The sequence below is a fragment of the Halichoerus grypus genome, chromosome 5 (assembly GCF_964656455.1).
Source record: "Halichoerus grypus chromosome 5, mHalGry1.hap1.1, whole genome shotgun sequence".
Taxonomy (NCBI): Eukaryota; Metazoa; Chordata; class Mammalia; order Carnivora; family Phocidae; genus Halichoerus; species Halichoerus grypus.
In genome coordinates this window covers 63,537,966-63,563,559 of record NC_135716.1, presented here as the reverse complement: position 1 = coordinate 63,563,559, position 25,594 = coordinate 63,537,966, and the positions used below count along the sequence as shown (strand labels likewise).

Genomic DNA, 25,594 nt, shown 5'->3' with positions numbered 1-25,594 from the left:
ATTCAGAGAAGTGTCAAAATAATTCTAATGGAGAATTGCTCCTACAATGGATTTATCTTAATATTTTCTAGTTAAGTTTGCTAGTGTTTTCACCAAAGTAGGAAAATTATAAATTCTTTCAGTTTCAAGTTGTACGGGATCATTCTAGTTGGATATTAGCTTCTTTGATGAATAAACTCTTAAGCTTTTCAGTCTTCTTTTAAAGTCTCCAAGTACCCTAAGTAGAACTACTTTTTGGATTCCCTAGTACTTGCCTATCCATTTAGGCCAATGATTCTTAAGCTGCATTGCTTTAAAGTCACCTGTGAGCTTTAAAAAATATGCCACACTGGGGCACCTGACTGGCTCGGTTGGAAGAGTGTGTGTCTCTTGATCTTGGGGTTGTAAGCTGGAGCACTACGTTGGGTGTGGAGATTAAAAATAAACAAACAAACTTAAAAAAATACGCCACACTGGGCCCTACATAGACGAGAATATCTATGAATAGTTATCAGCTCACCAAAAATGATTTTAATATACTATCAGGATCAAATTTAGGCTAACGATCTGGAAGCCACTAATTTAGGCTAATTAAATCTGGAAACTCACTGGTATCATTCCTCTCAAGTTCCATATTAAATACAGACGAAGAGAAGAGTAGAATATGCCTGACCCTTGTTTCCTTTTTCCTCTCTTGAGTGTCTGTGCTGGATATGGTCAACTGCCTACTCTCCTTATGGACTTCCTGTACCGCAGGGCCTGGGAAGCTGAAAACTACTTTTTCTTGACTCTCTTGCAACCTTGATTCTGGGTACAGATTTGGAAACGCTGGCAAGATAGGAAGTTAAGAATGAGGCAGAGGCCATCTCTTGCCGTTGCTGCGGCCATGTCAAGGTCACAGAGACGTGACTGTTGAGAGGCAGTTGGGGTTGCCGGACTCAGCACTCCAGTGTCTAGTCACCAGCTTTACAGCCCAAGAGGCAGTTATGGTAACAACAGCGGTGGCTGGAATGGCACAGCAATAGCTTCTGGACCTCTGGCCCATCCCGTGAGGGAGAAGTAAATTCTACTGCATTAAAGCTACTGTGTTTGGGGATCTGTTATGGGTTGAACTGTGTCCCCCTCTCCCCCAATTCATATGTTGAAGCCCTAAACCCCAGCACCTCAGAATGTGACCTTATTTGGAACTAGGATTGTTGCAGATGTAATTAAACTGAGGTCACCAGGATGTACTCTCATCCAATACGACTGGTGTCCTAGAGGAAATTCAGTTTGGGAAGATGAAAAAGTTCTAGAGATGCATGGTGCTGATGGTTATGTAATATGAATGTACTTTATGTCACTGAATTGTATATTTAAAATGGTTAAAATGGTACATTTTATGTTGCATATATCGGGGAAATCAGGACACAAAGACGCAGAGGGAAGATATGAAGAGGCAAAGATGGCCGTCCCATCTACAAACCCAGGAGACAGGGCTGGGACAGATCCTTCCCTTGCAGCCCTCCGAAGGAACCAGCTCTGCCTACACCTTGATTTCAGTCTTATAGCCTCCAGAATCATGAGACAATAAATTTTTGCTTTTTAAGCCAGCCAGTCTGGTGGTATTTGTTATGATAGCCCTAGCAAACTAATACAGGTCTCTGTTCAATAACTAGACTGTATTTTAATACAGGCCCTAAAAGACCAATCTGAAAATTAAAATAATTGTGGTGTGGCAGTGCTAGCCCCATTTTCCTTGTCAAGTAGTCAACACCAGCAGATTGATGAGAAGGAGCCCAAAATAGCATTTGTAAGTTTTATATTTTCTTAGTCCTTTATGGCTGATTATTATTCCTACCCTAGTTGCATATACTCCTAGGATAGTGACTAGAGCTATTGAGAAATTTCCAAGTGATGTCAACACCCAGTATAAAACCACCTCCCAAAGCCTCCAGGGTGGGTGAGGGGGGGCTCAAAATTTGAAATGCCACTGCCAATTTTTACAGGTATTTAATTTATAAAATGACTGAATTTTTTATAACAGAATGAGTCATCTCATCTGTCATGTCATTGAGAGGGGCTGATTACCTAGGGGCCAGACACATGGGGTCACATTATCTCTGCCTTAAAGATGACTACAGCTATATATTACATATAGTTGTATAGAATTAATGATAATCTTTTGAAAATACCCCAGGCTACAATAATAAAAGTCAATTAAAATGATCTCTACCTACTGTCCTGTGGAATTTAATTGACTCTTATGTATTATTATCCTGAGACTAACAAAATGAATAATTCTAAATGATTGTCCTCCATGAGGAGACAACTGATTTAAAACATTCATTTTTTTTTAGATTCCATTCTCTGTGACATAAAGTGTGATATTTTATTCTATATCAGTTCCACATGACCTATATTTAACGGCAGGAAATAGAGACTTGTTAAAATAACTGGTATATCCCCTTCTACTGAATTATAATTAATGAAGCATGTGAGTTGTTGCTGAGCACCTATAGATATAATTACCAAGCTCCTTCCTTCCAGGCATTCAGAGAATCAAAGCACGCCTTCAGAGTTATAGTGATGACTAAAATGTGTTCAGTATGAACAATAGTTTTATGCACAGCTGTGACTCTAACCTGTTCTAGAAGCAGAGATAAAATACCTTTCTGCAAAAAGCATATCAGTACTTTATAAGGCTGTAATTATCTTTCTGGCAGGGAAGTATTTGTGTGGACCAGGGAGGAATGTCATTGCTACTTTGTACCCTGTGGCTCAGCCTTCCAGAGACTAAGGCTTTTACCATTGACTGACAGAGCCATGAGCCCATCCCAGGCCTTACCAGACATCATCAGGGATCTTCCTGCCAGTTTTAACAGTACAACCGTTTGCCAAAAAGTTGGAGCAATTGAGGTTAGTCACTTACCTCTCAGCCCTGAAATCCTAGGTTTCCAAATGAAAGGTATGTCACTCCTTCCCACATCATCAGTTCACTACACTGCATTTCTCCCCCAGAGCCTGCACTGATTCTTCATCACTCCACCACTTCCTTTTCCCTTGTGCCTGCTGGAAGCTTGCTTTCACTGTAAATAAACTTCCTACATTCTCATCTCTTCAGAGAACTCTCTCTTCTCATATTCTTGCCCTGACAGAAATTGGATTCTCTCAAGGACAGATTCTTTTGTGGCTTTCTCTTCTGCCACTCTATCATGGGACCAGAAGGGAAAGAGGTCAGCATTCTCCTGAACCCCCATTTCTCTTTCCCCATCAATCTACTTCTAGAAAAAGCTCATTTGGCCTATGGCATCATGCCATTCCTTGTTTCTTTCCTCTAACTCCTGGGTACTCTCTGAAATTACTCTCCCACGGGCACACTCTGTCTCTTTATCTCTAATCTTGCCATCAGCCAAGGAGATTCATAACTGCTGTGTTGATTCTCTGGTGATTTAGTCCATCCATTCTCGACCACAGCAGTCTCGGTGATTTATACTCCACTTTGGCCAAATCCTCCATGACTATCCCCTGACTCTTGTCACCAGCCATAAATGTTCTATACCAGGACTCTTAATCTCAGCCTACAAACTTTGTCAAAAATTTCTTCCTTCCGTTTCCTTGTTGCCCTCAGTCATGCCATATCTGCTTTCAATATAAAGATCCTTATCCCCTTCTTGATTCTTCCATTTGACTCCATCATTCCTCCTAGACTGTTCTCCTTTCCTATCCAGATTTGACACCATGGATGAATACTTGAGCTAGTATTTCATTAGGAACCTCAACTTCCTTGCCATCCTGACCTTTCCGTGGTCCTAACCCAACAAAACCTCAACTGTGTATGAGCACCAAATCTTCCTTCTTTTCAACAACCACTTTTATTGGTTCTTACCCCAGTTTTTCTCTTGGTAACTTTCTTCAGTCCCTGTTTCTTCCCTTTCAGTAGATAATTTTGCTTCCTATTCCATATAGAAAATTTAGCCATTAGTTATGATTTCTTTTAAGTTGTTGACTCTCCTCTTTATAATCTTAACTAGACTCACATTTACCTCTTCAGTCTTACTGGATAAGGTATCCTTCCTAGTGCTCAAACCCTTTCCTCCATTGATGCATTCTATCCTGTACCATCAATGTCTCATTCCCTAACTTGTTCCTCCCCTCAGCCTACAGACATACCAAAATTGCCTCTTAACCCTTAAAATCCCAAATTTCAAGCAGTCATTGATTCTGCATCTCCTTGTAGTCATTCCTTATTCTCTGCCTCTCTCCTTGTTTTAATTTCTAAGAGCAGTAGTCTGCTCTGCTTCTCCCTGTTCTCACCTCCTATTCACTTCTGTCTTTCTCTGTCTTCTGCTCCTGACAATCTAATCCCACATCCCACCATGAGAGTTACCAACACAATTTACATTGCCAAATCCAAAGGAAACTGGTCAGTCCTTTTCCTTGCTGGATATTACTGTACACTTGGCACCACTAATATTCTCCCTCTTGAAAGTCTCTCATTTCTTCTTTGACTTCTGTGACTATCTTCTGTTTGCTCCATTCTTACTATGTAAGTATTCCTTAAAAAAACACAAACAACCCAAACCAAATACCTCAAGATATCCAAATCTATTTGGATCTATCTACTCCATTGCCCAGGCTAGAAGATTTGGGACTGTCCTTGATTTCTTCCTCCCCATATCCAACCAAGTGCAGAGTCCAGGTGGTTTTGCCTATTGAATATTTTTTTGAGTACTCTCCTGATCACACTACTCTGGTCCTGACTCAAGGCCTCACAACCTCTTACTTGGACTATTATTGTAGTCTCCTATTGCTCCTCCACCCCACTTACACCTGGTTCCCTTGCTTATATCCTCCAAGTGTGCAGCACCACACTAGTCTGAGCTCCTAGCCCTGTACACATCAGACTCCCCACAACCTGGTCTTCCCTCAACCTCTCCAGCATCTTTTATTTCTACTCCCTGTGTTTGTACAATAATAACACTCAACCACTTCAGTTCCCTAAACAGGTATTATGCTGCTTCTTCCCTTTGCTTGCACTGTCCCCTCTGCCTGCAAGTCCCGAGCCTCATCCTGTGCTTGGTTTTCATTGCTCCTGCAGAAAGCTTTATCTGCTCTTGCATTCTTACCCACTGCTCTCCTTTCCTCACACAGAGATCTTCTGTGTTTACACTGACCACCTAGCGGTAATGGTGAAATGATATGCCAGTGTGGTTCTCCCCTCCCCCATTACACTAATAAGCTCATTAAAGGTGAATATAACTGTGTTACATTCGTGTCTGTTTTTGCAGTTTGAAACACAGTACCTGAAACACTGTTATAGGCACTCAGTAAATAACCTGAATACAGCTCTCATTCAGTTCAGTTTAGTACTAATGAATTAAGCAAGTGCAAAAGAATGCTTACTTGTACTGGATGTTGGCTTCCTGTAAGAACGCTAACAGGGCTTGGGAACCATTTTGGGGAATGTGGACATCAGTAACTGCTCCTTCTGAGACATGGGAGATACTGCTGGGCTGCCACAGGTCCACCTGTAGTGCAGGAACCAACCTATCATTCATATTCCGTGCAGGTGGATAAAGAGCCATGTCACAATGTGAAACATGTCACCTTGTTTATATTCAGAAACACCAAACACATTTTGGATTTAGACTCAATGCTTTCATCAGCAGGGTAAAACTCTTATTTGATTTTGAATTAGGTCTCCAAATTATATCATATCCATAACAGAATTTGATCATAATTTACAAGTAACAGTTTAAAGACCAATATACATTAAAGCCACAAGGTAAAATTTAGATAAATAGTTTTAAGTATGACTTTGATATTCTTAAAAATTATTATACAAATACTTGAATAAGAGAAAGGAGGATATAAATTCCCTTTTACTTTACTACACAACCGAACTGTGGTAGCTTGGCAACGTGTGGTAACTTTAAACAGAACACTCGCCAGGTATCTCCTCCTTCCCCACCACATGCCTTTTACCAATTCGCACTCTGCCTTCACATGGCCGTAGAAACATCCCTTTCTCAGGTTGGACTTTTCAGCTAGGGTTGTCTCCTTGTCAAGAGTTCTTGGAGCAACTTGTGCTTCTTTCATTCCCTAATTTCAGCTTATCAGAATGTAAGCTCCATTTGGTCACCACCTCATTCCAAGTGCCCGGAATGGTGCCTTGTGTCCATCAGCAGCTCACTGTTGCGTACGTGGAGACCCCATGTAATGTTCACTATCCGTTCACCTCATGTTCAGTGTTGTGCAGGAAAGCAGGAGCCAGCCATGTCTATGCGTCTTACTGTAGTGTTCCCAGTGCCTTCACAACCAGTAGCTAGTGCTCTGCATTCACTGAAGGAATTACTGAACTCAGCTGGGAGGGAAGAGAGCCCTCTCTTCTGTACAAGCCTAGAGCTACAATTTTCGATTAGGCCCACTTTGCCTTTACAGTTGTGTAAGTCTCTGTGTTTGGGACTCTCCTCTTCCTGCATTTCCAGCCTTAGTCTGTTACAGGGCCTTGGTCTCCGATCTGATAAGATTCAGTTACCTGATCCTCACTTAGGCGTCAGGGTCTGCATTCTGTTAGGGAACTCTAGAAGACCAAAAATACTTTGTGACTCAAGGAAATAACACCTCTGGTGGTATAATTTAATCTTGAACAGGGTAGAGAGGCATTTGTTTTGGGGACAAAGAGTCTACCTGTTTTTTTTTTTCAAGCATCTGACTCCTCCTCTAAATTGCAAGGGCTAATCTGACTCAGCTAATGTGCTAGTCCAACAATAATAGAAAAACAGAAGTGTGGGGCTGGAAGGGATGCTGAGAGGTCATTTGAGCCATCTGTCAGCCCTTGGGCAAGGATACATGTAGGACTGAACAAACCTGTCCCCAGTAGATGTATCCAAACCACATCTTGTAAGTCTCCAAAAGAGGAGAGTCAACAACATCCTCATGTAACTCATATCCACATTTAAGAAGACTGCAGATGTTTTTCCTGATCCCTTACACTGCAGCACAGCTTCATTTTTTCTTGTTCCATTTTTCAGTAAGGGATGGCTGGTTTCTTGCTTCTGTTAGATAAAGTACATTGGTATCTTTCACTTTTCTCTACTCGTTAGGTTTTCTGATCCTTTAATCATCTTTGAGACCTGCCTCTAGACCCATTACAGAGAGAGTTTTTTGATATTAAGGTTTGCTGCCATCCCTTAATGCCAGGGGAGATGAGGATGTAGTGCTGTATTTGGAGGGTAGAGAGCCATAAGAACCTCAAATGATATGAAGAGCCAGTCTGGAAATTAGTTTAGGTGTCATTTTCTAGGGTGCATGCTAAAATAAGAATCCTCATCCTGTAGAAGAGAGTAGCTTCCCTGTAGGGAGGTTCCATGGGAGTGACATACCTCACAGCCTAACCTGGAGAGGGCTTCCTAGGAAACAGGCCATCAGACTAAGTAGTTGGTCTATAGGAAACTAACAAAAATAATTTACAAAATCGGGAATTGTATTCTGTTGTGATATTAGGAAAGTAAGTTAAAATGAATTATCAACTTTTCTCAGGTAAAATTTTGGGGAAAGCGTACTTGGATACATAATATGGGTATTTCAGTCTGGGTGGCAGGCACAGGCCTGTATCTAGATATAGGGGACAGTAATACTCATGTGAGATTTGTAAAGTGCCCCTACTTTATAGGTATTTCTGATCTTTTCAATAATGACTCCAGGTAGGAGTTAATGGTAGATATGTTTAAAGAATGAGGGCACCTGGATGGCTCAGTCCATTAAACGTCTGCCTTCAGTTCAGGTTTTAGGTCATGATCCCGGGGTCCTGGGATCCAGTCCCGCATCGGGCTCCCTGATCAGCGGGGAGCCTGCTTCTTCCTTTACCCCTCCCTCCTGCTTGTGACCTCTCTCTCTCTCAAATAAATAAATAAAATTTTTTAAAAAAAATAAAGAATGAGGGGCACCTGGGTGGCTCAGTCAGTTAAGTGTCTGCCTTTGGCTCAGGTCATGATCCCAGGGTCCTGAGATAGAGCCCTGAGTCAGCAGGGAGCCTGCTTCTCCTTCTCTTTCTGCTGCTCCCCCTGCTTGTGCTCTCTCTCTCAAATAAATAAAATCTTAAAAAAAAAATAAAGAATGGAAGACTCAGATTCATAGAGCAAAGTCAAATTTCCAAGGATGCACAGCACCAAAATGGTAACACAGGATGTGCCTAACTCTAGTGCCCATATTTATTGACTGGCTAAGTGTCTTTAGGATCTTCTGAGAAAATAAGCAACTTCCAACTTCTTGACTTAGTGTTTGAGGAGGTCTCGTTGGCAGGTCTCACATTCTGGTTCTTTCCTGTCAGGGGCTATTCACCCTATAAATTAATTTATTTCAAAGTTTATATCAGCCCACTCTGGTCTGGTTACCATTATTTCCTTAGGGCCTGATCACATCTGGATGAAGTGATAAACTATCTTTGAATGGCAAAGCTCGGTGACACTTTATGCTGCTGACAACAAAGGATCAGCAACCTTGTCAGGATGGTCTCAGGTTGTGTGCCAACTACTGCAGGTCTTTGCTGTAAACAGCCATCTGATATTCCAGGGAAAGGAGGCTCCTTTCCAGAAACTTCCGGCCATGGAACCTGGTGGTTGTTCCCATGTTTTCCTTTCCTCATAATGATTACCAGTCCCATGCACTCAGATCTATTTAAGAGGTGGAGGCAATATAGAAGCACCTGGGTGACTCAGTCGGTTAAGTATCTGACTCCTGATTTCGGCTCTCAGGTCTTGATCTCAGGGTTGTGAGTTCAAGCCCCACATTGAACTCCATGCTAGCCGTGGAGCCTAGTTAAAATAAAAAAATAGAGGTGGAGGCAATTTCGTGCGTGGTCAAGAGTATGAACTTTGGAATCTGAAGGCCCTGAGCTGGAATGCTAGCTCTGATAGTACTGGCTGTGTGACTTGAGGGGAGGTTTTAACATTTCTGAGCCTCAAATTCCTCATCTGTACTGTGAAGATAATTAAAAAAAACCTACCTACAGACTTTTCTGTAGGATGAGTTGGAAAAATAGAAGTAAAACACACAGCAGAGAGTCTGGCACATAGTGAGATCTTAAATATTAGCTATTTGTTTTTTTTTTTTTTCTTCTTTTTGAAAAGCATATAAAAAAAAGCTGGAAGCAGTAAAGATAAAGTTCTACTTTGAGTGTTTCTGAGTAAAATGAAGACTATGATGAGATGATGCCCTTATTCAGACATTAAAACCTATAGACAGCTTTAAGGAGGAGAGGAACCAATAAATAAACCAAGAATATGAGCAAAGCTGGAATGTTTCCTAACACAAAGCCAAACAGCTGGATTTGAAGGCACTGTAGCCTGCTGGCTAATTCCCTGGACTCTAGAGTCTGACTTCCTACGATTAAATTCAGGCTCTCCACCGATAGCATCTGTGTGATATAGGGTGAATTGCTTCATCTCTTTGGGCCTCACTTTCTTCATCTGTAAAATGAAGATGATAATTACACTTCCTGGTTGTTATTTTTATGGGATTATAGAGACTATAGAAAACGCAGTCATTAAGAGCATAAATTTTGGAACTCAAGACAGGATGAGTTTGAATCCCAGTTTTGCTGCGTGTTAGCTGCGTCACTCTGGGGAACTTAACTTTAGTTCTCTGTGCTTGTTTCCTCACTTATAAAATGGAGTTATAAAAACTATGTATTTTATAGATTTGTTAGGCTTAAATTAATCAATACCTATAAAATGCTTTATTTTATTTTTTTAAGATTTTATTTATTTATTTGAAAGAGAGAGAGAGAGATCACAAGCAGGGGTGGGGTTGTAGAGGGAGAAGCAGGCTCCCTGCCCCATCAGGGAGTCTGATGTGGGACTCGATCCCAGGACCCTGGGATCATGACCGGAGCCGAAGGCAGACGCTTAACCGACTGAGCCACCCAGGCGCCCCTGTAAAATGCTTTCAACAGCACCTGGTGAACAGGGGTCATTCATTAAATGATAAATGATTCAAAATTCAAAAATAATTTCTTTGCAATGAAAAACTATCATATTTTAGTCTGGCACTAATTTCATAGCTCTTCTGATCCTTGTGCTGTGTTTACTTATTGGCCTGGTCCAGCCTTCATGAAGCATCCACCTGTCTTTTAGGCCCATGGCTGATTACATACCTGGTTCAGGTATCAGTGGAGGTGCAGTCAGTGTCCCCCAGCAGTTTCAGAGTGAGTCCTAGCTGTGGATATGGAAAGACATCTGGTGTTTCTTCAGCTTGGGAACAGATGGCCTGCCTCCCAGCTGCTTGAAGTAACACAGAAACATGAGAGAGGAGAGTCCTACTCTATATTTACTCTTACTTTTTGTTGGTTTGGAAAAGTATTAAGCACTTATGTGCCACATAACAGGTTTCTAAGTAAGAAACCTCCATATCAAATTTGTAGTCAACTAGTGTTTAATTTACATAATCATATTAATTACATACTAGCACATATAAAATCTTAATGCACAGAAAAGTAGCCTCTCTTATTTACCCTTAAAATTGTCTTTCTGTTCTGAATCCATTTAACCTTCTTGTATCTTCTTTTAGGATCTTTGTCTATGACCTTTTGAGAAGCTTTTCTGACACCCAAGTTTAGGTCAAGTACCTTTGTTATCTGCTTTCATGGAACTTTTCATTACATCTCATTTTTATAGTTATTATATTAGTTTCCTAGGGCTGCTATAATGAATTTCTTTTTTTTTAAGATTTTATTTATTTATTTGACAGAGAGAGACACACAGCGAGAGAGGGAACACAAGCAGGGGGAGTGGGAGAGGGAGAAGCAGGCTTCCCACGGAGCAGGGAGCCCGATGCGGGGCTTGATCCTAGAACCCTGGGATCATGACCTGAGCCGAAGGCATGCTTAACCGACTGAGCCACACAGGCACCCCTGCTATAATGAATTTCAACATCTCAGATGGGTCAAAACAACAGAGATATATTCTCACACAGTTCTGGAGGCCAGAAGTCCAAGATCCAGGTGTTGATAGGCAGTACTCCCTCTGAAGCCTCCAGAGGAGATCCTTCCTTGCATCTTCCAGCTTCTGGTGGTTTCAGGCATTCCTTGGCTTGTGGCCATATCACTTCAATCTCCATTTACATCTTTATATGGTATTCTCATCTGTGTCTGTGGCTTCTCCTCTTCCATGTCTTCTAAGGATACTCGTCATTGGATTTAGGACCTATCTGGGTAATTCTGGATGCTCTCTTCCAAGATCCTTAAGTACATCTGAAAACTCTTTTTTCAAATTAGGCCATGTTCACAAGTTCTAGGGGTTAGGGCATAGATATACATTTTGGGTGGCTACCACTCAACCTATTGCAATTGTCATATCAATATCTGTTTTCCTAATATCTTCATGAGAGCAGAAACCGTGAAATTCTTCCTGTCCACCCATATCCCTAGTGCTTAGAACCATGCATGGCACAGAAAGGCACTAAATATTCTGTAGATGGAATAAATGAAATCACCCATTTTTTCTCTTTCATCTTTCTTCAAATATGTGCTCTCTCCAAAACTGTTCCAGAGCATTTCTAGATTCCTAATTCTAGCTCCTCTTACCAAGAAATTGATAAGGTAGTCCACTTCAATTTGTCCACTCATCCCACTTCTCAACTCACAAGTCTTTATTTTTTTAAAAGAGTTTATTTACTTATTTGAGAGAGAGAAAAAAAGAGAGCACGAGACTGGGGAGGAGCAGAGTGAGAGGGAGAAGCAGACTCCCTGATGAGTAAGGGAGCCCAATACAGGACTCGATCCCAGGACCCTGGGATTATGACCTGAGCTGAAGGCAGATTTTTAACCAACAGAGTCACCCAGGTGCCCCCAATTCACAGGTCTTTAAATTTTAAATTTTCATTACATTTAAGTGTAATCTTAGAATATGCTGCTCCTTAGGTCATAGTACTACATACTTTTCTGATGACTGAAGTGGCCCTTTAGCAACATAGTTAAAGAAATACTTATATTTTATGGTTATTATTTGTCTTTGCTCTACTTCTTATGACTTATTAACATTTCAGATACCAGGGGACTGCTGGAAGGGAAACATAGCCAGAGAATATGGTCTCCTACAAGCCAAATTAAAAAAAAAAACCCAAAACCAAAGGCATTTGGTAGATGTTAAAATTCTGGGACTCGTTTTACCTAGCTTCATCCTCTCTCTCTTACAAAATGCTAAGTTATCACTTCCCTAAAGCACAGACCCAATAAATACAACAAAGTCTTCAGAAATTTAGGCAACTCTTGTTGATTCACCATTAAAGAAAGATGAAAATATACTATTAACTAATTAGGGGTTAAAATACTCATAAAAATTAGTGGAGGCCCAACAGGGGGATAAAATAAGTCCAAATGAAAGCGTTGTTTGTAAATTTCAATATAATAGAAATTAATACTACTAACATGAGTACTAGTCATCAGAAAAACATCATTCCTTTGAAATTAGGTAAAGGTGGGAAGGCCTGGTGAAGCTCTGTTTTTGTGTTCAAGTTTTCCCTCTAATTCTCTTCAAGGCTCCCTCTCTGTCATAATTGGATAGTAAGTTTCATTTATTCAATAAGTGGAAAAGAAAATGATTTTTAACCTTTCCCTGAACTATTAACTGGTACATTCACCAATTTGAAAGGATTATTAAAGCCCATCAGTCAAAGACTCTTGGAATATGTGGGTAGTCAAAAAAGATTTAATTTATTTGCTTGTTTCAAGAAGGCGGTAATCTCAGAAAGATGGTGTTAGAATTTATAGGATTTGGGCTTGTGTTAGGTGATTTTGTATAGGGTAAAGGAACTGGGATTTTTCTTTGGTTGAATGCTGTCAGAATGAGGGGAATTCCATCATTGGATATCTTGATAATTTTATCTAGGAGGTGAAAGAACAATTGGGGCTATAATTGATAAAGAAGCAATAGTCATATCAGCAAAAAAAAAAAAAAAGTGGGGGGAGGTTTTATCATTTTTCTGGTTCGGACGATTTTTTTTGTCTTTGTTTAGACATGATCACAGTGGTCTTGTTTTTATCTTATTTCATGAAGGACACAGAATGGTCTTGTCTGGTGTTGGTACTCTGTAAAGCGGTTTAACAAGAGAACACCAAGGTCTAGCTCTTAGTGCCAGGCTGGCTACTGGCTGCCAGAGCTGCTTTTCCTTATCTCAGGATGATCACTATTTTACTAAGGTCATGTGATAACTAATGGAATGCCAAATGAGGGGTGGGCACTCCGCATTATCCGTGATTTGAGTAGTAGGGCCGTTGGGATTATAGAATGAAGGATGTAGACTTGTGATGGTCTACCCAGGAGAAATTGGGAACTCAATGACATCTGACGTTGGCACCCTGCATCTTTCTGTAGTACCTGCATAGCACCACCCTTTTCATATAAAAGAGTTGATACTACTTAATTTGTGCCCTCTAAGTGAATATTTGAAGACTTATAAATACTAAGGAAAGGTTCCTAACTGCTACACTAGAGACTGAGAATTTAACAGCCACTCAGGAAACTTATTAGATCAGGGCAATATTATTTCATTATATTTTGCTAGCTTAAAATACTTCTATACTTAAGAATTGAGTTAGCATTTTTAGCCTCACTTTGTAGATGGATAAAAATAATCAGAGATCCCAATCTGATGCATCACTTGAATATCCATTAATAAGGACATTTGAAGACAAGAGCCCCTGGGTTGCATCTTATCAAGTAAAGAGATTTCCCTCCACTTTCTATTGATGATTTATGGTTTTAACATAGATGATTTTTTCACAATATTTGATTGCTACATTCAGAAGTATTTCATTTGGTGTACTAAACAATAGTATGTTAATGCATTTACATTAAATTTTTTTTGGCTATTTTCTGGAGTTTAACACCCAGTGAAAATCACTTCAGAGCTTGTTATGCATTTCTTTTTTCAGATGGTAGCTCAAGAATTCTATGTATCACAAAAATCAAACAAAACTCATATGTGACTTAGTGAAAAAAATCTAACAGGAAATAAAAGAAATAACTTCTTTCTGGTTCTGTGTAAAATTTGCTATGTCACATTTCAGAGACTTAATTTTCTTAATTACAAATAAAGGGCTTGAACTACATTATTTCCAAGTTCCCCTTAAACTCTATAATTCTGCCAGACTCACTGTGCTTTTCTGAATATAAAATGTTATATTTTCCTAGGAAAATCTCTTTCAAGGTCACCCATATTTTCCTTCTTACTCAACATTTTGCACTAGTATCATCTTTCAGAGATCTGTTATATTGACTTATTAGGTCAGTACTGAAAATAATACATAAAGCAAGATAGCTATTCAATTTTTAAAAAGTTACTTTCAACCCCTTTACTGAAAGCATTTTTCCAAAGCAGTTAGAAGATGATAAAATAATTATTTTCTTCCACATTCCTTTCTAGCTGATGAAAAGACCAGTGAGGAATCCTCAAAGTAGAGGGCCAGATGATCAAGTGACTGATCATCATCCTTTGAACAACCCAGAGGATCTGGAGATTGTTCTGTCTCTCTGTTGTTTATGAAAACAGGCTGATTTCTAAAAATCAGCTATGGTAACTACCCCACACCCATTCGCTCTTTACTGAGCACCTACAGTGTCTCAGCCATCAAGCTATATGCTGAGGATACAATAATGAGTAAGACACAACTTGGCCCTCAAGGACTAAGCAGACATTACATGCTCAGTCTATAAAGGGAAACACACTAAGGCTGTTTAATTACACCTGGGAAGTAGTTTGAGAAAAGTTTCTCAGGAGAGGTGTTACCTATATATAATACTGAATGATGAGTAGAAGTTAGCCTGGAAAAGCTGAAGAGAAGTGGGAGTAAAAGGCACCATTCAGAGACTTCCATATGAAGGTGGTTTGTGTCAGGAACGAGAGATGTTGAAGTTTACCTGAGCCCTGTGATCCTGGCAAATAATAATCCCACTGCCCCTTTGTATTTTAGAATGGCTTACTCTAAGGAACCATCATCCCCATATAACTTAGAAAAGACTCACAGATTCCCTCTATGTTTACCTATGACAAGGTCAGATATGGACCCTCAGATTCCCATTCTTTGTCTCATAATTAGCTGAATTGTTTGTCCCCATTGATCAATCTGAACAAAATGCCTGTTACTTCAACAAGTGTTAATTAAGCTTTTCTCTTTCCACCAGGTCCCTGAATTTTTACCCACCTTCAATTGCCATGGCCCCTCTGTAACAGCCCTTCCTGAGCATCAGCTGACTTCATAGTGAAACATCCTTTGTCTCTACTGTCTGATCAAGGCCCTCCAGCTTTCAGCCCACTTCCCCATACCTGGTACTTTCTAGCCTTGTTCACTCTTCCCCATGAAAGAAAAGCCCCTTTCTGTCTGACTTTTGAGACTTGTACATCTTAAGGTTGACATGTTTACCCTTTTGCAGTAGTCTTTTTTCCTGCATTTGCAATAATCCTTTTGGATAAAGTCTCTCCTTACCTAACTCTGAATTTCTTTTTTATTTGACAACACTATACAAAATCATGCTCATGATTTATTTGGAGAATTGAAAGTAAAGAAGTAGTTCTTTAACCAACTCCTATGTAATGGAGCTGACATGAATAATGAGTTGATAGTGTCGTTTAGGGGTACTCAATGAACTAATCACTGGATGAAGTCTGCTCCTTGATAAGTCCCAGCCATGTATGCCTGTCTTCCTGTTAGCTTTTCCTCCCCAGCTTTACTGAGATATATAACATTTTATAAGTTTAAAGCATACAACTTGTTGATTTGATACACTTATGCATTGCTCCATTATGTCATTTAATTACCATTTCTTTGTTTAAGATCTAGTCTCTTAGGAACATTTCATAAAATGTAGTACTGTTAACAATAACCAAAATGCTACACATTACATACCCCAAATTTATCTGATAACTGGAAGTTTGTATCCTTTGACCAACATCTCCCAAATTCCTCTACACCGAGTCCCTGAAAACCACCATTCTACTCTGTTTCTTCAGTGTTTGGCTTTTTAAGATTCCACATATAAGTGAGATCATACGGTATTTGTCTTTCCCCATCTGACTTATTTCACTTAGTGTAATACCCTCAAGGTCCAGTCATGTCGTAAATGGCAAGATTTCCTTCTTTCTCGTGACTAAATAATATGGCATTGTAAATATATATTCCACATTTTTTGATCCATTCATCTGCTGACAGACACTTAGGTTGTTTCTACATCTTAACTATTGTACATAATGCTGCAATAAACATGAGAGTGCAAGTATCTTTCTGAGATCATTTTTTATTTTCTTTGGATATATACCTAAGAAGTGGGGTTGCTGGATCATATGGTAGTTCTATTTTTAATTTTGAGGAACCTCCATACTGCTTTCCATGATAGCCATTCCAATATGCATTCCCACTAATAGTGCATGTGTGTTCCCTTTTCTCTACATCCTTGCCAACATTTGTTATCTCTGTGTGAGGTGATATCTCATTGTGGTTTTAATTTATTCTTCCTGTCAGCTTTTCAGTGCCTAGGTCTTACTATGAATGTGTAGTCAAGCTAAGCAGATATCTCCAGAAATAGAGAGACCAGAAAACAGAAATACCAGAAAATAGAAAAGAGGAATTCAGAGGAAAGAGAGATAATGCAGGGAAGAGAGAAGACAGAAGTCAAAGAAACTGTAACTAATAAGAGCAATGAATGTTTCTGAGGTAAGAGAAGGTATTATATCCAAGAAACAAGAGCACACTTATGTTCATTGCAGCATTATTTATAATATCCAAGATATGGAGGCAACACGATTGTCCATCAATTGATGAATGGATAAAGAAGATGTGGTTTGGTAAAGTGGCATGGTACAAAATTAATACCCAGATATTGGTAGGATTCCTATACAGGAATAACAAAGTCACAGAAAGAGAAACTAAAAAAACCCTCACTATTTACAATTGTACCAAAAATAATAAAATACCTAGGACTAAATTTAACCAAAGAGGTGAAAGACCTGCACTCTGAAAACTATAAAACACTGATGAAAGAAATATGAAAAGATATTCCTCTCTCTCTTTGCAGATGACATGATACTTTATGTGGAAAAGCAAAAAGTCTCCACTCCCAAATTACTAGAACTCATACAGTAATTCAGCAATGTGGCAGAATACAAAATCAATGCACAGAAATCAGTTGTTTTCTATACACTAACAATGTAGAAGGGGAAATAAGGAATCGATTCCATTTACAATAGCACCAAAACCCATAAGATACCTAGAAATAAATCTAACCAAAGAGGTAAAGGATCTATACTCTAGAAAATACAGAACACTTTTGAAAGAAGTTGAGGAAGACACAAAAAGATGGGAAAAGGTTCCATGCTCATGGATTGGAAGAATAAACTTTGTTAAAATGTCTACACTGCCTAAGCAATCTACACTTTCAAAGTCATCCCTATTAAAATGCCATTGGCATTTTTCAAAGAGCTGGAACAAACAATCCTAAAATTTGTATGGAACCAGAAAAGACCCAAGGGAATGTTGAAAAAGAAAAACAAAGCTGGGGGCGTCATGTTGCCTGACTTCATGCTATATTATAAAGCTGTGATCACCAAGACAGCATGGTATTGGCACAAAAACAGACACATAGATCAATGGAACAGAACAGAGACTCCAGAAATGGACCCTCAATTCTATGGCCAACTAATCTTTGACAAATCAGGAAAGACTTAACTGTAGAGAACAAACTGATGGTTACTGGAGGGGAGGTGGGCAGGGGGATGGGTTAAGTAGGGGATGGGTATTAAGGAGAGCACTTGTGATGAGCATTAGGTGTTCTATGTAAGTGATGAATCACTAAATTCTATACCTGAAATTAATATTACACAAATTACTAGAACTCATACAGCAATTCAGTAATGTGGCAGGATACAAAATCAATACACTGTATGTTAACTACCTAGAATTTAAATAAAAACTTGAAAAAGAAAAAAAAAAGAAAATGTGACATCAAAATGTACTTTGTTGAGGGGAGAAAATTTAGTTTTTGAGTGCATTCAAATTAACTTGCTATCAACTTAAAATAGAGTGTTACATATTAGGCTATTTTGTGTGAGCCTCATGATAGTGACAAAACAAAAACCTATAGGAGAAACACAAAAGATAAGAAAGAATTTAAGCATAACACTTAAGAAAGTCATTAAACCACAAAGGAAGAGAGCAAAAGAAGAAGAAAGAAACATAGAGGAACAAAACAGCTAGAAAACAGTTAACAAAAAAAATGGCAATAAGTACACACCTATTAGTAATTACTTTAAATGAAAATGGACTAAATTCTCTAATCTAAAAACCTAGAGTGGCTGAAAGGATAAAACAAGGAGATCCATCTAGATGCTGCATAAAATAAACCCACTTTAAGTGTAATGAAACACAAAGCCTGAAAGTGAAAGAATGGAAAAAGATGTTCCACACAAATGGAAACCAAAGGAGATCTGGGGTAACTATACTTATATCAGGCAAAATAAAATTTAAAACAAAGATTGTAATAAAAGACATTGCATAATAAAGAGGTCAGTTTAACAAAGGATGTAACATTTGTAAATATTTATGTACCCACACTTAAAGCACCTAAATATATAAAGCAAATATTAACAGACCTAAAGGGAGAAATTGACACAATACAATAATAATGGGGGGCTTTAATAGCACACTTATATCAATGGATAGATCACCCAGACAGAAAATCAATAAGGAAACATTGGCTTTAAATGACACATTAGACCAGAATATACATATCATATATATAACATGTTATATTATGTCATATATGTATGTTTATTTATAACATTCTCCAGGAGATATGTTAGGTCACTAAAAAACTTTGTAAATTTAAGATTGCAATCATATTAAGCATTTTTTTCTGATCACATAGTATGAACTTAGAAATCAATTGAAAGAAGAGAACTGGAAAAATCACAAATATGTAGATTTAAAAAACATGGTACTGAACAACCAATGGGTCAATAAAGATATCAAAGGAGAAATAAAAATATACCTTGAAATATGAAAATGGAAATACAATTTACCAAAATTGATGGAAAGCAGCAAAAGCAGTTCTAAGGAAGAAGTTCATAGCAATACAGGCCTACCTTAAGAACCAAGAAATATCTCAAACAATCTAACTTTATACCTAAAGGAACTAGAAAAAATAACAAGAACAAAGCTCAAAGTTAGAAGGGAAGGAAAGAACAAAGATCAGAGTGGAGATACATAGAGAATAAAAGGAAAATAGAAAAAAAAAATCAGTGAAGCTAAGACCTGGTCCTTGAAAAGATAAAACTGACTAAATTTTAGTTAGACTCACCAGGAATAAAAAAAAAGAGGGGTTAAATAACGTCAGAAATGAGAAAGGAGAGATTATAACACATACCATAGAAATACAAAGGATTGTAAGAGACTACTCCGAATAATTACACACCAAAAACCTAGAAGAAATAGATAAAATTCTAGAAACAGGCAACCTTCTATGTACTGAATCATTAAGAAAAATAAAATCCAAATTGATTATTAGTAGTGAGATTGAATCATTAATCAAAAACCTTCTAACAAACAAAAGTCCAGAACCAGATAGCTTCCCTGGTGAATTCTACCAAACATTTAAAGAAGATTTAATACCTATCCTTCTCCAGCAATTCCAAAAATCTGGAGTAGGGGGCACTTTGTAGCTCATTTTAGTTAATTAATTAACTAAATAGCAAAATGAGATAAAGACATTGTAAAAAAAAAAAAAAAGAAAAGAAAATTACTGTTCAATATTTCTGATAAATATAGATGTGAAATTTCTCAACAAAATATTAGCAAACTGAATTCAACAATGCATTAAAAAAATGACACACCATGATCAAGTGGTATTTATTTCAGAGATGCAAAGATGGTTCAACATCCCTAAATCAATCAATGTGATCAATTACATTAATAAAAACCAAAAATCATATCACATCAATAGATGCAGAGAAAGCATTTGATAAAAACTCTCAAGAACATGGGTATAGAGGAAATGTACCTCAATATAATAAAGGCCATAAATGACAAACCCACAGCTAACATGATAGTCAATGGTGAAAAGCTAAAAGGTTTTCCTGTAAGATCAGGAACAAAATAAGGGTGCCCACTCTCACCACTTTTATTTAACATGGTATTGGAAATTCTAACCAATTAGACAAGAAAGAGAAATAAAAGGCATCCACATTGCAAAGGAAGAAGCAAAACTGTCATTATTTGCAGAAGACATGATTTTATATATGGAAAACCCTATAGACTTAAAAAAAACATGTTGGAAATAATAAATTCAGTAAAGATGCATAGTACAAAATCAACACACAAAAAACTCTTGTGTTTCTATACAATAACAACAAACTATCAGAAAGAGAATTTAAGAGAACAATTTTATTGCCAATTGCAAACAATTGAAACAGAGTATTGTGAAAACCTATATGCCAACAAATTAGACCGCTTAGAAGAAATGGATAAATTCCTGGAAACATATAACCCACCAAAACTAAAGCAGGAAGAAATAGAAAATTTTAACAGACCAATTACCAACAATGAAATTGAATCAGTAATAAAAAAAACACACCAAAAAACTACCCCAAACCAAAGTCCACGACCAGATAGCTTCATAGGTGAATTCTATCAAACATTTAAAGAAAAGTTAAAACCTATTCCTCTCAAACTATTCCCAAAAATACAAGAGGAAGGAAAACTTCAAATTCATTCTATGAGGTATCACCCTGATACCAAAACCAGATAAAGACATGATAAAAAAGGGAACTATAGGCCACTATCTCTCATGAATACCGATACAAAACTTTCAACAAAATATTAGCAAACCAAGTCCAACAATACATTAAAAAAATAATTCACCATGATAAAGTGGGATTTATTCCTGGGATACAAGTATGGTTCAATATTCACAAAGCAATCAACAATATGCATCACATCAATAAGACAAAGGATAAAAACCATACGGTCATCTCAGTAGATGCAGAAAAGCATTTGACAAAGTATGACATCCACTCATGATAAAAACCCTTTGCAGGGGGGTGGGGGGATGGGTTAGCCTGGTGATGGGTATTAAAGAGGGCACGTACTGCATGGAGCACTGGGTGTTATACGCAAACAATGAATCATGGAATACTACATCAAAAACTAATGATGTAATGTATGGTGATTAACATAACAATAAAAAGCCCTTTGCAAAGTATGTCTAGAGGGAACATATCTCAATGTAATAAAGACCTTATATAAAAAACCCACAGCCAATATCATACTTGATGGTGAAAAACAGAGCTTTTCCTTAGGTTAGGAATAAGACAAGGATGTCCACTCTCACCACTTTATTCAACACAATACTGGAAGTCCTAGTGACAACAATCAGACAACATAAAGAAATAAAAGGCATCCAAATTGGTAAGGAAGAAGTAAAACTCTCACTATTTGCAGATGACATGATACTATATATCGAAAACCTTAAAGACTCCACCAAAAAACTACTAAAACTGATAAATGAATTCAGTAAAGTTGTACGATACAAAATCAATGTACAGAATTCTGTTACATTCCTATACACTAATAATGAAGTAAAAAATGAAATTAAGAAAACAACTCCAGGGGCGCCTGGGTGGCTCAGTCGTTAAGCGTCTGCCTTCGGCTCAGGTCATGATTCCAGGATCCTGGGATCGAGCCCCGCATCAGGCTCGCTGCTCAGCGGGAAGCCTGCTTCTCCCTCTCCCACTCCCCCTGCTTGTGTTCCCTCTCTCGCTGTGTCTCTCTCTGTCAAATAAATAAATAAAATCTTTAAAAAAAAAAAAAAGAAAACAACTCCATTTATATTACACCAAAAACAATAAAATATCTAGGAATAAACTTAACCAAGGAGGTGAAAGACCTGTACTCTGAAAACTATAAAACATTGATGAAAGAAATTCAAGATGATACAAAGAAATGGAAAGACATTTCATGCTCAGAGGTTGGGAGAAAAAATACTGTCTATACTACCCAAAGCAATCTATAATTTAATGCAATTGCTGTCAAAATACAAACAGAATTTTTCACAGAACTAGAACAAACAATTCTAAAATTTATATGGAAACACAAAGGCCTTGAATAGCCAAAACAATCTTGAAAAAGAAAAACAAAACTGGAAGTATTACAATTCCAGACTTAAAGTTATATTACAAAGCAGTCATCATTAAAATAGTACGGTACTGGCATAAAAATAATAGACACAGGGATCAATGGAATAGAACAGAAAACCCAGAAATAAACCCACAATTACATGGTCAATTAATCTTTGACAAAGGAGGACAGAATACACAATGGGAAGAAGACTGTCTTTTCAACAAATGGTGCTGGGAAAACTAGACAACCACATGCAAATGAAACTGGACCACTTTCTTTCAGCATACACAAAAATAAACTCAAAATGGATTGAAGACCTAAACGTGAGACCTGAAACCATGAAAATCCTTGAAGAGAACATAGGCAGTAATCTCTCTGACATTGGCTGTAGCAACATTTTTCTAGATATGTCTCTTGAGGCAAGGGAAATAAAAGTGAAAATAAATTATTGTGACTACATCAAAATAAAAAGTACACAGCAAAGAAAAGAATCAACAAAACAAAAACAACCTGCTGAATGGGAGAAGATATTTGCAAATGACATATCTGATAAAGGGTTAGTATCCAAAATCTATAAAGAACTGATACAACTCAATACCCAAAAGAAAAATAATCCAATTTAAAAATGGGCAGATGACACGGACAGACATTTCTCCAAAGAAAACATCCAGATAGCCAACAGACACAGGAAAAGATGTTCAACATCACTCGTCATCACAGAGATACAAATCAAAACTACAGTGAGACATCATCCTCATACCTGTCAGAATGGCTAAAATCACAAACACAAGAAACAAATGTTGGTGAGGACATGGAGAAAAAGGAACACTTGTGCAATGTTGGTGGGAATGCAAACTTGTGCAGCCACTGAGGAAAACAGTGTGAAGCTTCCTCAAAAAGTTAAATATGGATCTACCCTATGATCCAGTAATCACACTACCAGGTATTTACTACCCCCCAATACAAAAACACTAATTCAAAGGGATACATGCACTCCTATTTTATTTCAGCATTATTTATAATAGCCAAACTATGGAAGCAACCCAAGTGTCCATTGATAGATGAATGGATAAAGAAGATGTGATATAAATACAATGGAATATTAGGGAGACCAAAAAAAGAATGAAATCTTGCCATTTGCAACACCATGGACAGAGCTAGAGAGTATAATGTTAAGCAAATCAGTCAGTCAGAGAAAGACAAATACGGTATGAGTTCACTCATATGTGGAATTTAAGAAACAAAATAAATGAGCAAATGAAAAAGAAGACAAACTAAGAAACAGACTCTTAACTATAGAGAACAAACTGATGGTTACTAGGTGGGGGCATGGTAGGAGTTTGGGGGAAAAAGGGGATGGGGATTAAATGATAAAAAGATAGAAATACCTAGAATAAATTTAACCAAGGAAGTGAAATACATACACATTGAAAACTGTAATACAGTGATAAAAGAAATTGAAGAAGATACAAATAAATGGAAAGACAACCCATGCACGTGGATTGGAGGAATTGATATCTTAAAATGTCCATACTACCCAAAGCAATCTATAGATTCAATGCAATTCCAATCAAAATCCCAATGGCATTTTTCACAGTAACAGAACAAACAATGCAAAAAATTCATATGGAACCACAAAACACCCTGAATAGCCAAAGCAGTCTTGAGAAAGAAGAACAAAGCTGGAACTATCATACACCCTGAATTCAATTTATATTACAAAGTTATAATAATCAAAGTGGTATGGTATTGGCATAAAAACAGACACATAGATCAAATGGAATAGAATAGAAAGCCCAGAAATAAACCTATGCATATATATGATCAATTAATTTATGATGAAGGAGGCAAGAGTATACAATGGGGAAAGGACAGTCTTTTTAGTAAATGGTTTTGGAAAAGCCAGAGAGCCAGCAGCAAGAAAATGAAACTAGACTATTGTTTTATGGCATATACAAAAGTTAAGTTAAAATGGATGAAATACTTGAATGTAAGACCTAAAACCATAGAAATTCTAGGATAAAATATAGGTGGTAAACACTGACATTGGTCTTGATAATGTTATCTTGATCTGTTTCCAAGATGTTCCCAAAGCAACAAAAACAAAAATAAATGGAACTACAAAAACTAAAAAGCCTCTGCATAACAAAGGAAACCATCAACAAAACGAAGAAGCAATCTACTAAATGGAAGAAAATATTTGCAAATAATATATCCAATAAGGGGCAAATACCCCAAATATATTGAGGATTCATACATACTCAACTCAATAAGAACAAATCAAACAATCCACTTAAAAAATGGGCAGAGGACCTCAGTTGACATTTTTCCAAAGAAGCATACAGATGGCCAACAGGCAGATGAAAAGGTGCTAAACCCTACTAATCATCAAGGAAATGCAAATCAAAACCACAATGAGATATCACCTCACGCCAGTTAGAATGGCTATTATCAAAAAGACAAGAAATAACAAGTTTTGGTAAGGATGTGGAGAAAAGGGAGCCCTTGTACGCTGTTGGTGGGAATGTAAATTGGTGGAGCCACCGTGGAAAACAGTATGGAGGTTTCCCAAAACATTAAAAATAGAGCCACCATATGATCCAGTATTTCTACTTCTGGGTATTTATCCAAATAAAACAAAAACACTAGGGATATATGCACCCCTATGTTTATTGCAGCATTATTTACAACAGCCAAGATATGGAAATGGAAACAACCTTAGTGCGCATTGATGTATGAATGGATAAAGAACGTTTGGCATATATACAAAATGGAATACTACTTAACCATTAAAAAAGAATGAAATTTTGCCATTTGTAACAACATGGATGCACCTTGATCTAAGTAAAGTAAGTCAGATAAAGACAAACACCATATGATCTCACTTACACGTGGAATCTTAAAAACTAACAAACAACATAACAAAATACATGGATATAGAGAACAGAGTGGTGGTTGCTAGGAGGAAGAGGAGTTGGGGATGGGCAAAATAGAGAATGGGGGATTGGAAGGCACAGACTGCCAGCTGGGAAATGAATAGCTCATGGGGATGTGGTGTATAGCATATACATATACATACAGTAGTGAATGGTGTTGTAGTGTGTATTTGAAGGTTGCCAAGAGAGTGGATCTTGAAAGTTCTCATCATAGGAAAAAAAAATTTTTGTAACTTTTTTTTTTTGGTAACTTTTTATGGTGATGGATGGTGAGTAGTTTTATTATGGCAATCATTTCACAACACTGTGAAGTGCTGAATCATTACATTTTATACCTGAAATGAATATAATATGGTATGTCACTTATATTAAGGGACAGAGAGAATATATACAACAGATATTATTCAGCCATGAGAAAGAAGGAGATCCTGTCATTTGGGACAATGGGTGAATGTGGAAGACATTATGCTAGGCGAACTAAGTCAGACAGAGGAAGAAAAATACTGCATGATATCACTTACATGTGGAACCT

The 25,594-nt window shown here is 37.6% G+C and overlaps 1 protein-coding gene across 2 annotated transcripts in view; it reads right to left on the bottom strand.

Moving 5' to 3' along the window:
• CPA6 (carboxypeptidase A6) overlaps window positions 1–25,594 on the bottom strand; it is a 339,336-nt gene that overhangs the window by 96,330 nt on the left and 217,412 nt on the right. For both annotated transcript variants that reach the window (XM_078072317.1, XM_078072318.1), the window contains exon 3: window positions 5,365–5,489. In XM_078072317.1, coding sequence (XP_077928443.1) covers window positions 5,365–5,489 — 125 coding nt within the window. The remainder of the gene's footprint in view (window positions 1–5,364; window positions 5,490–25,594) is intronic.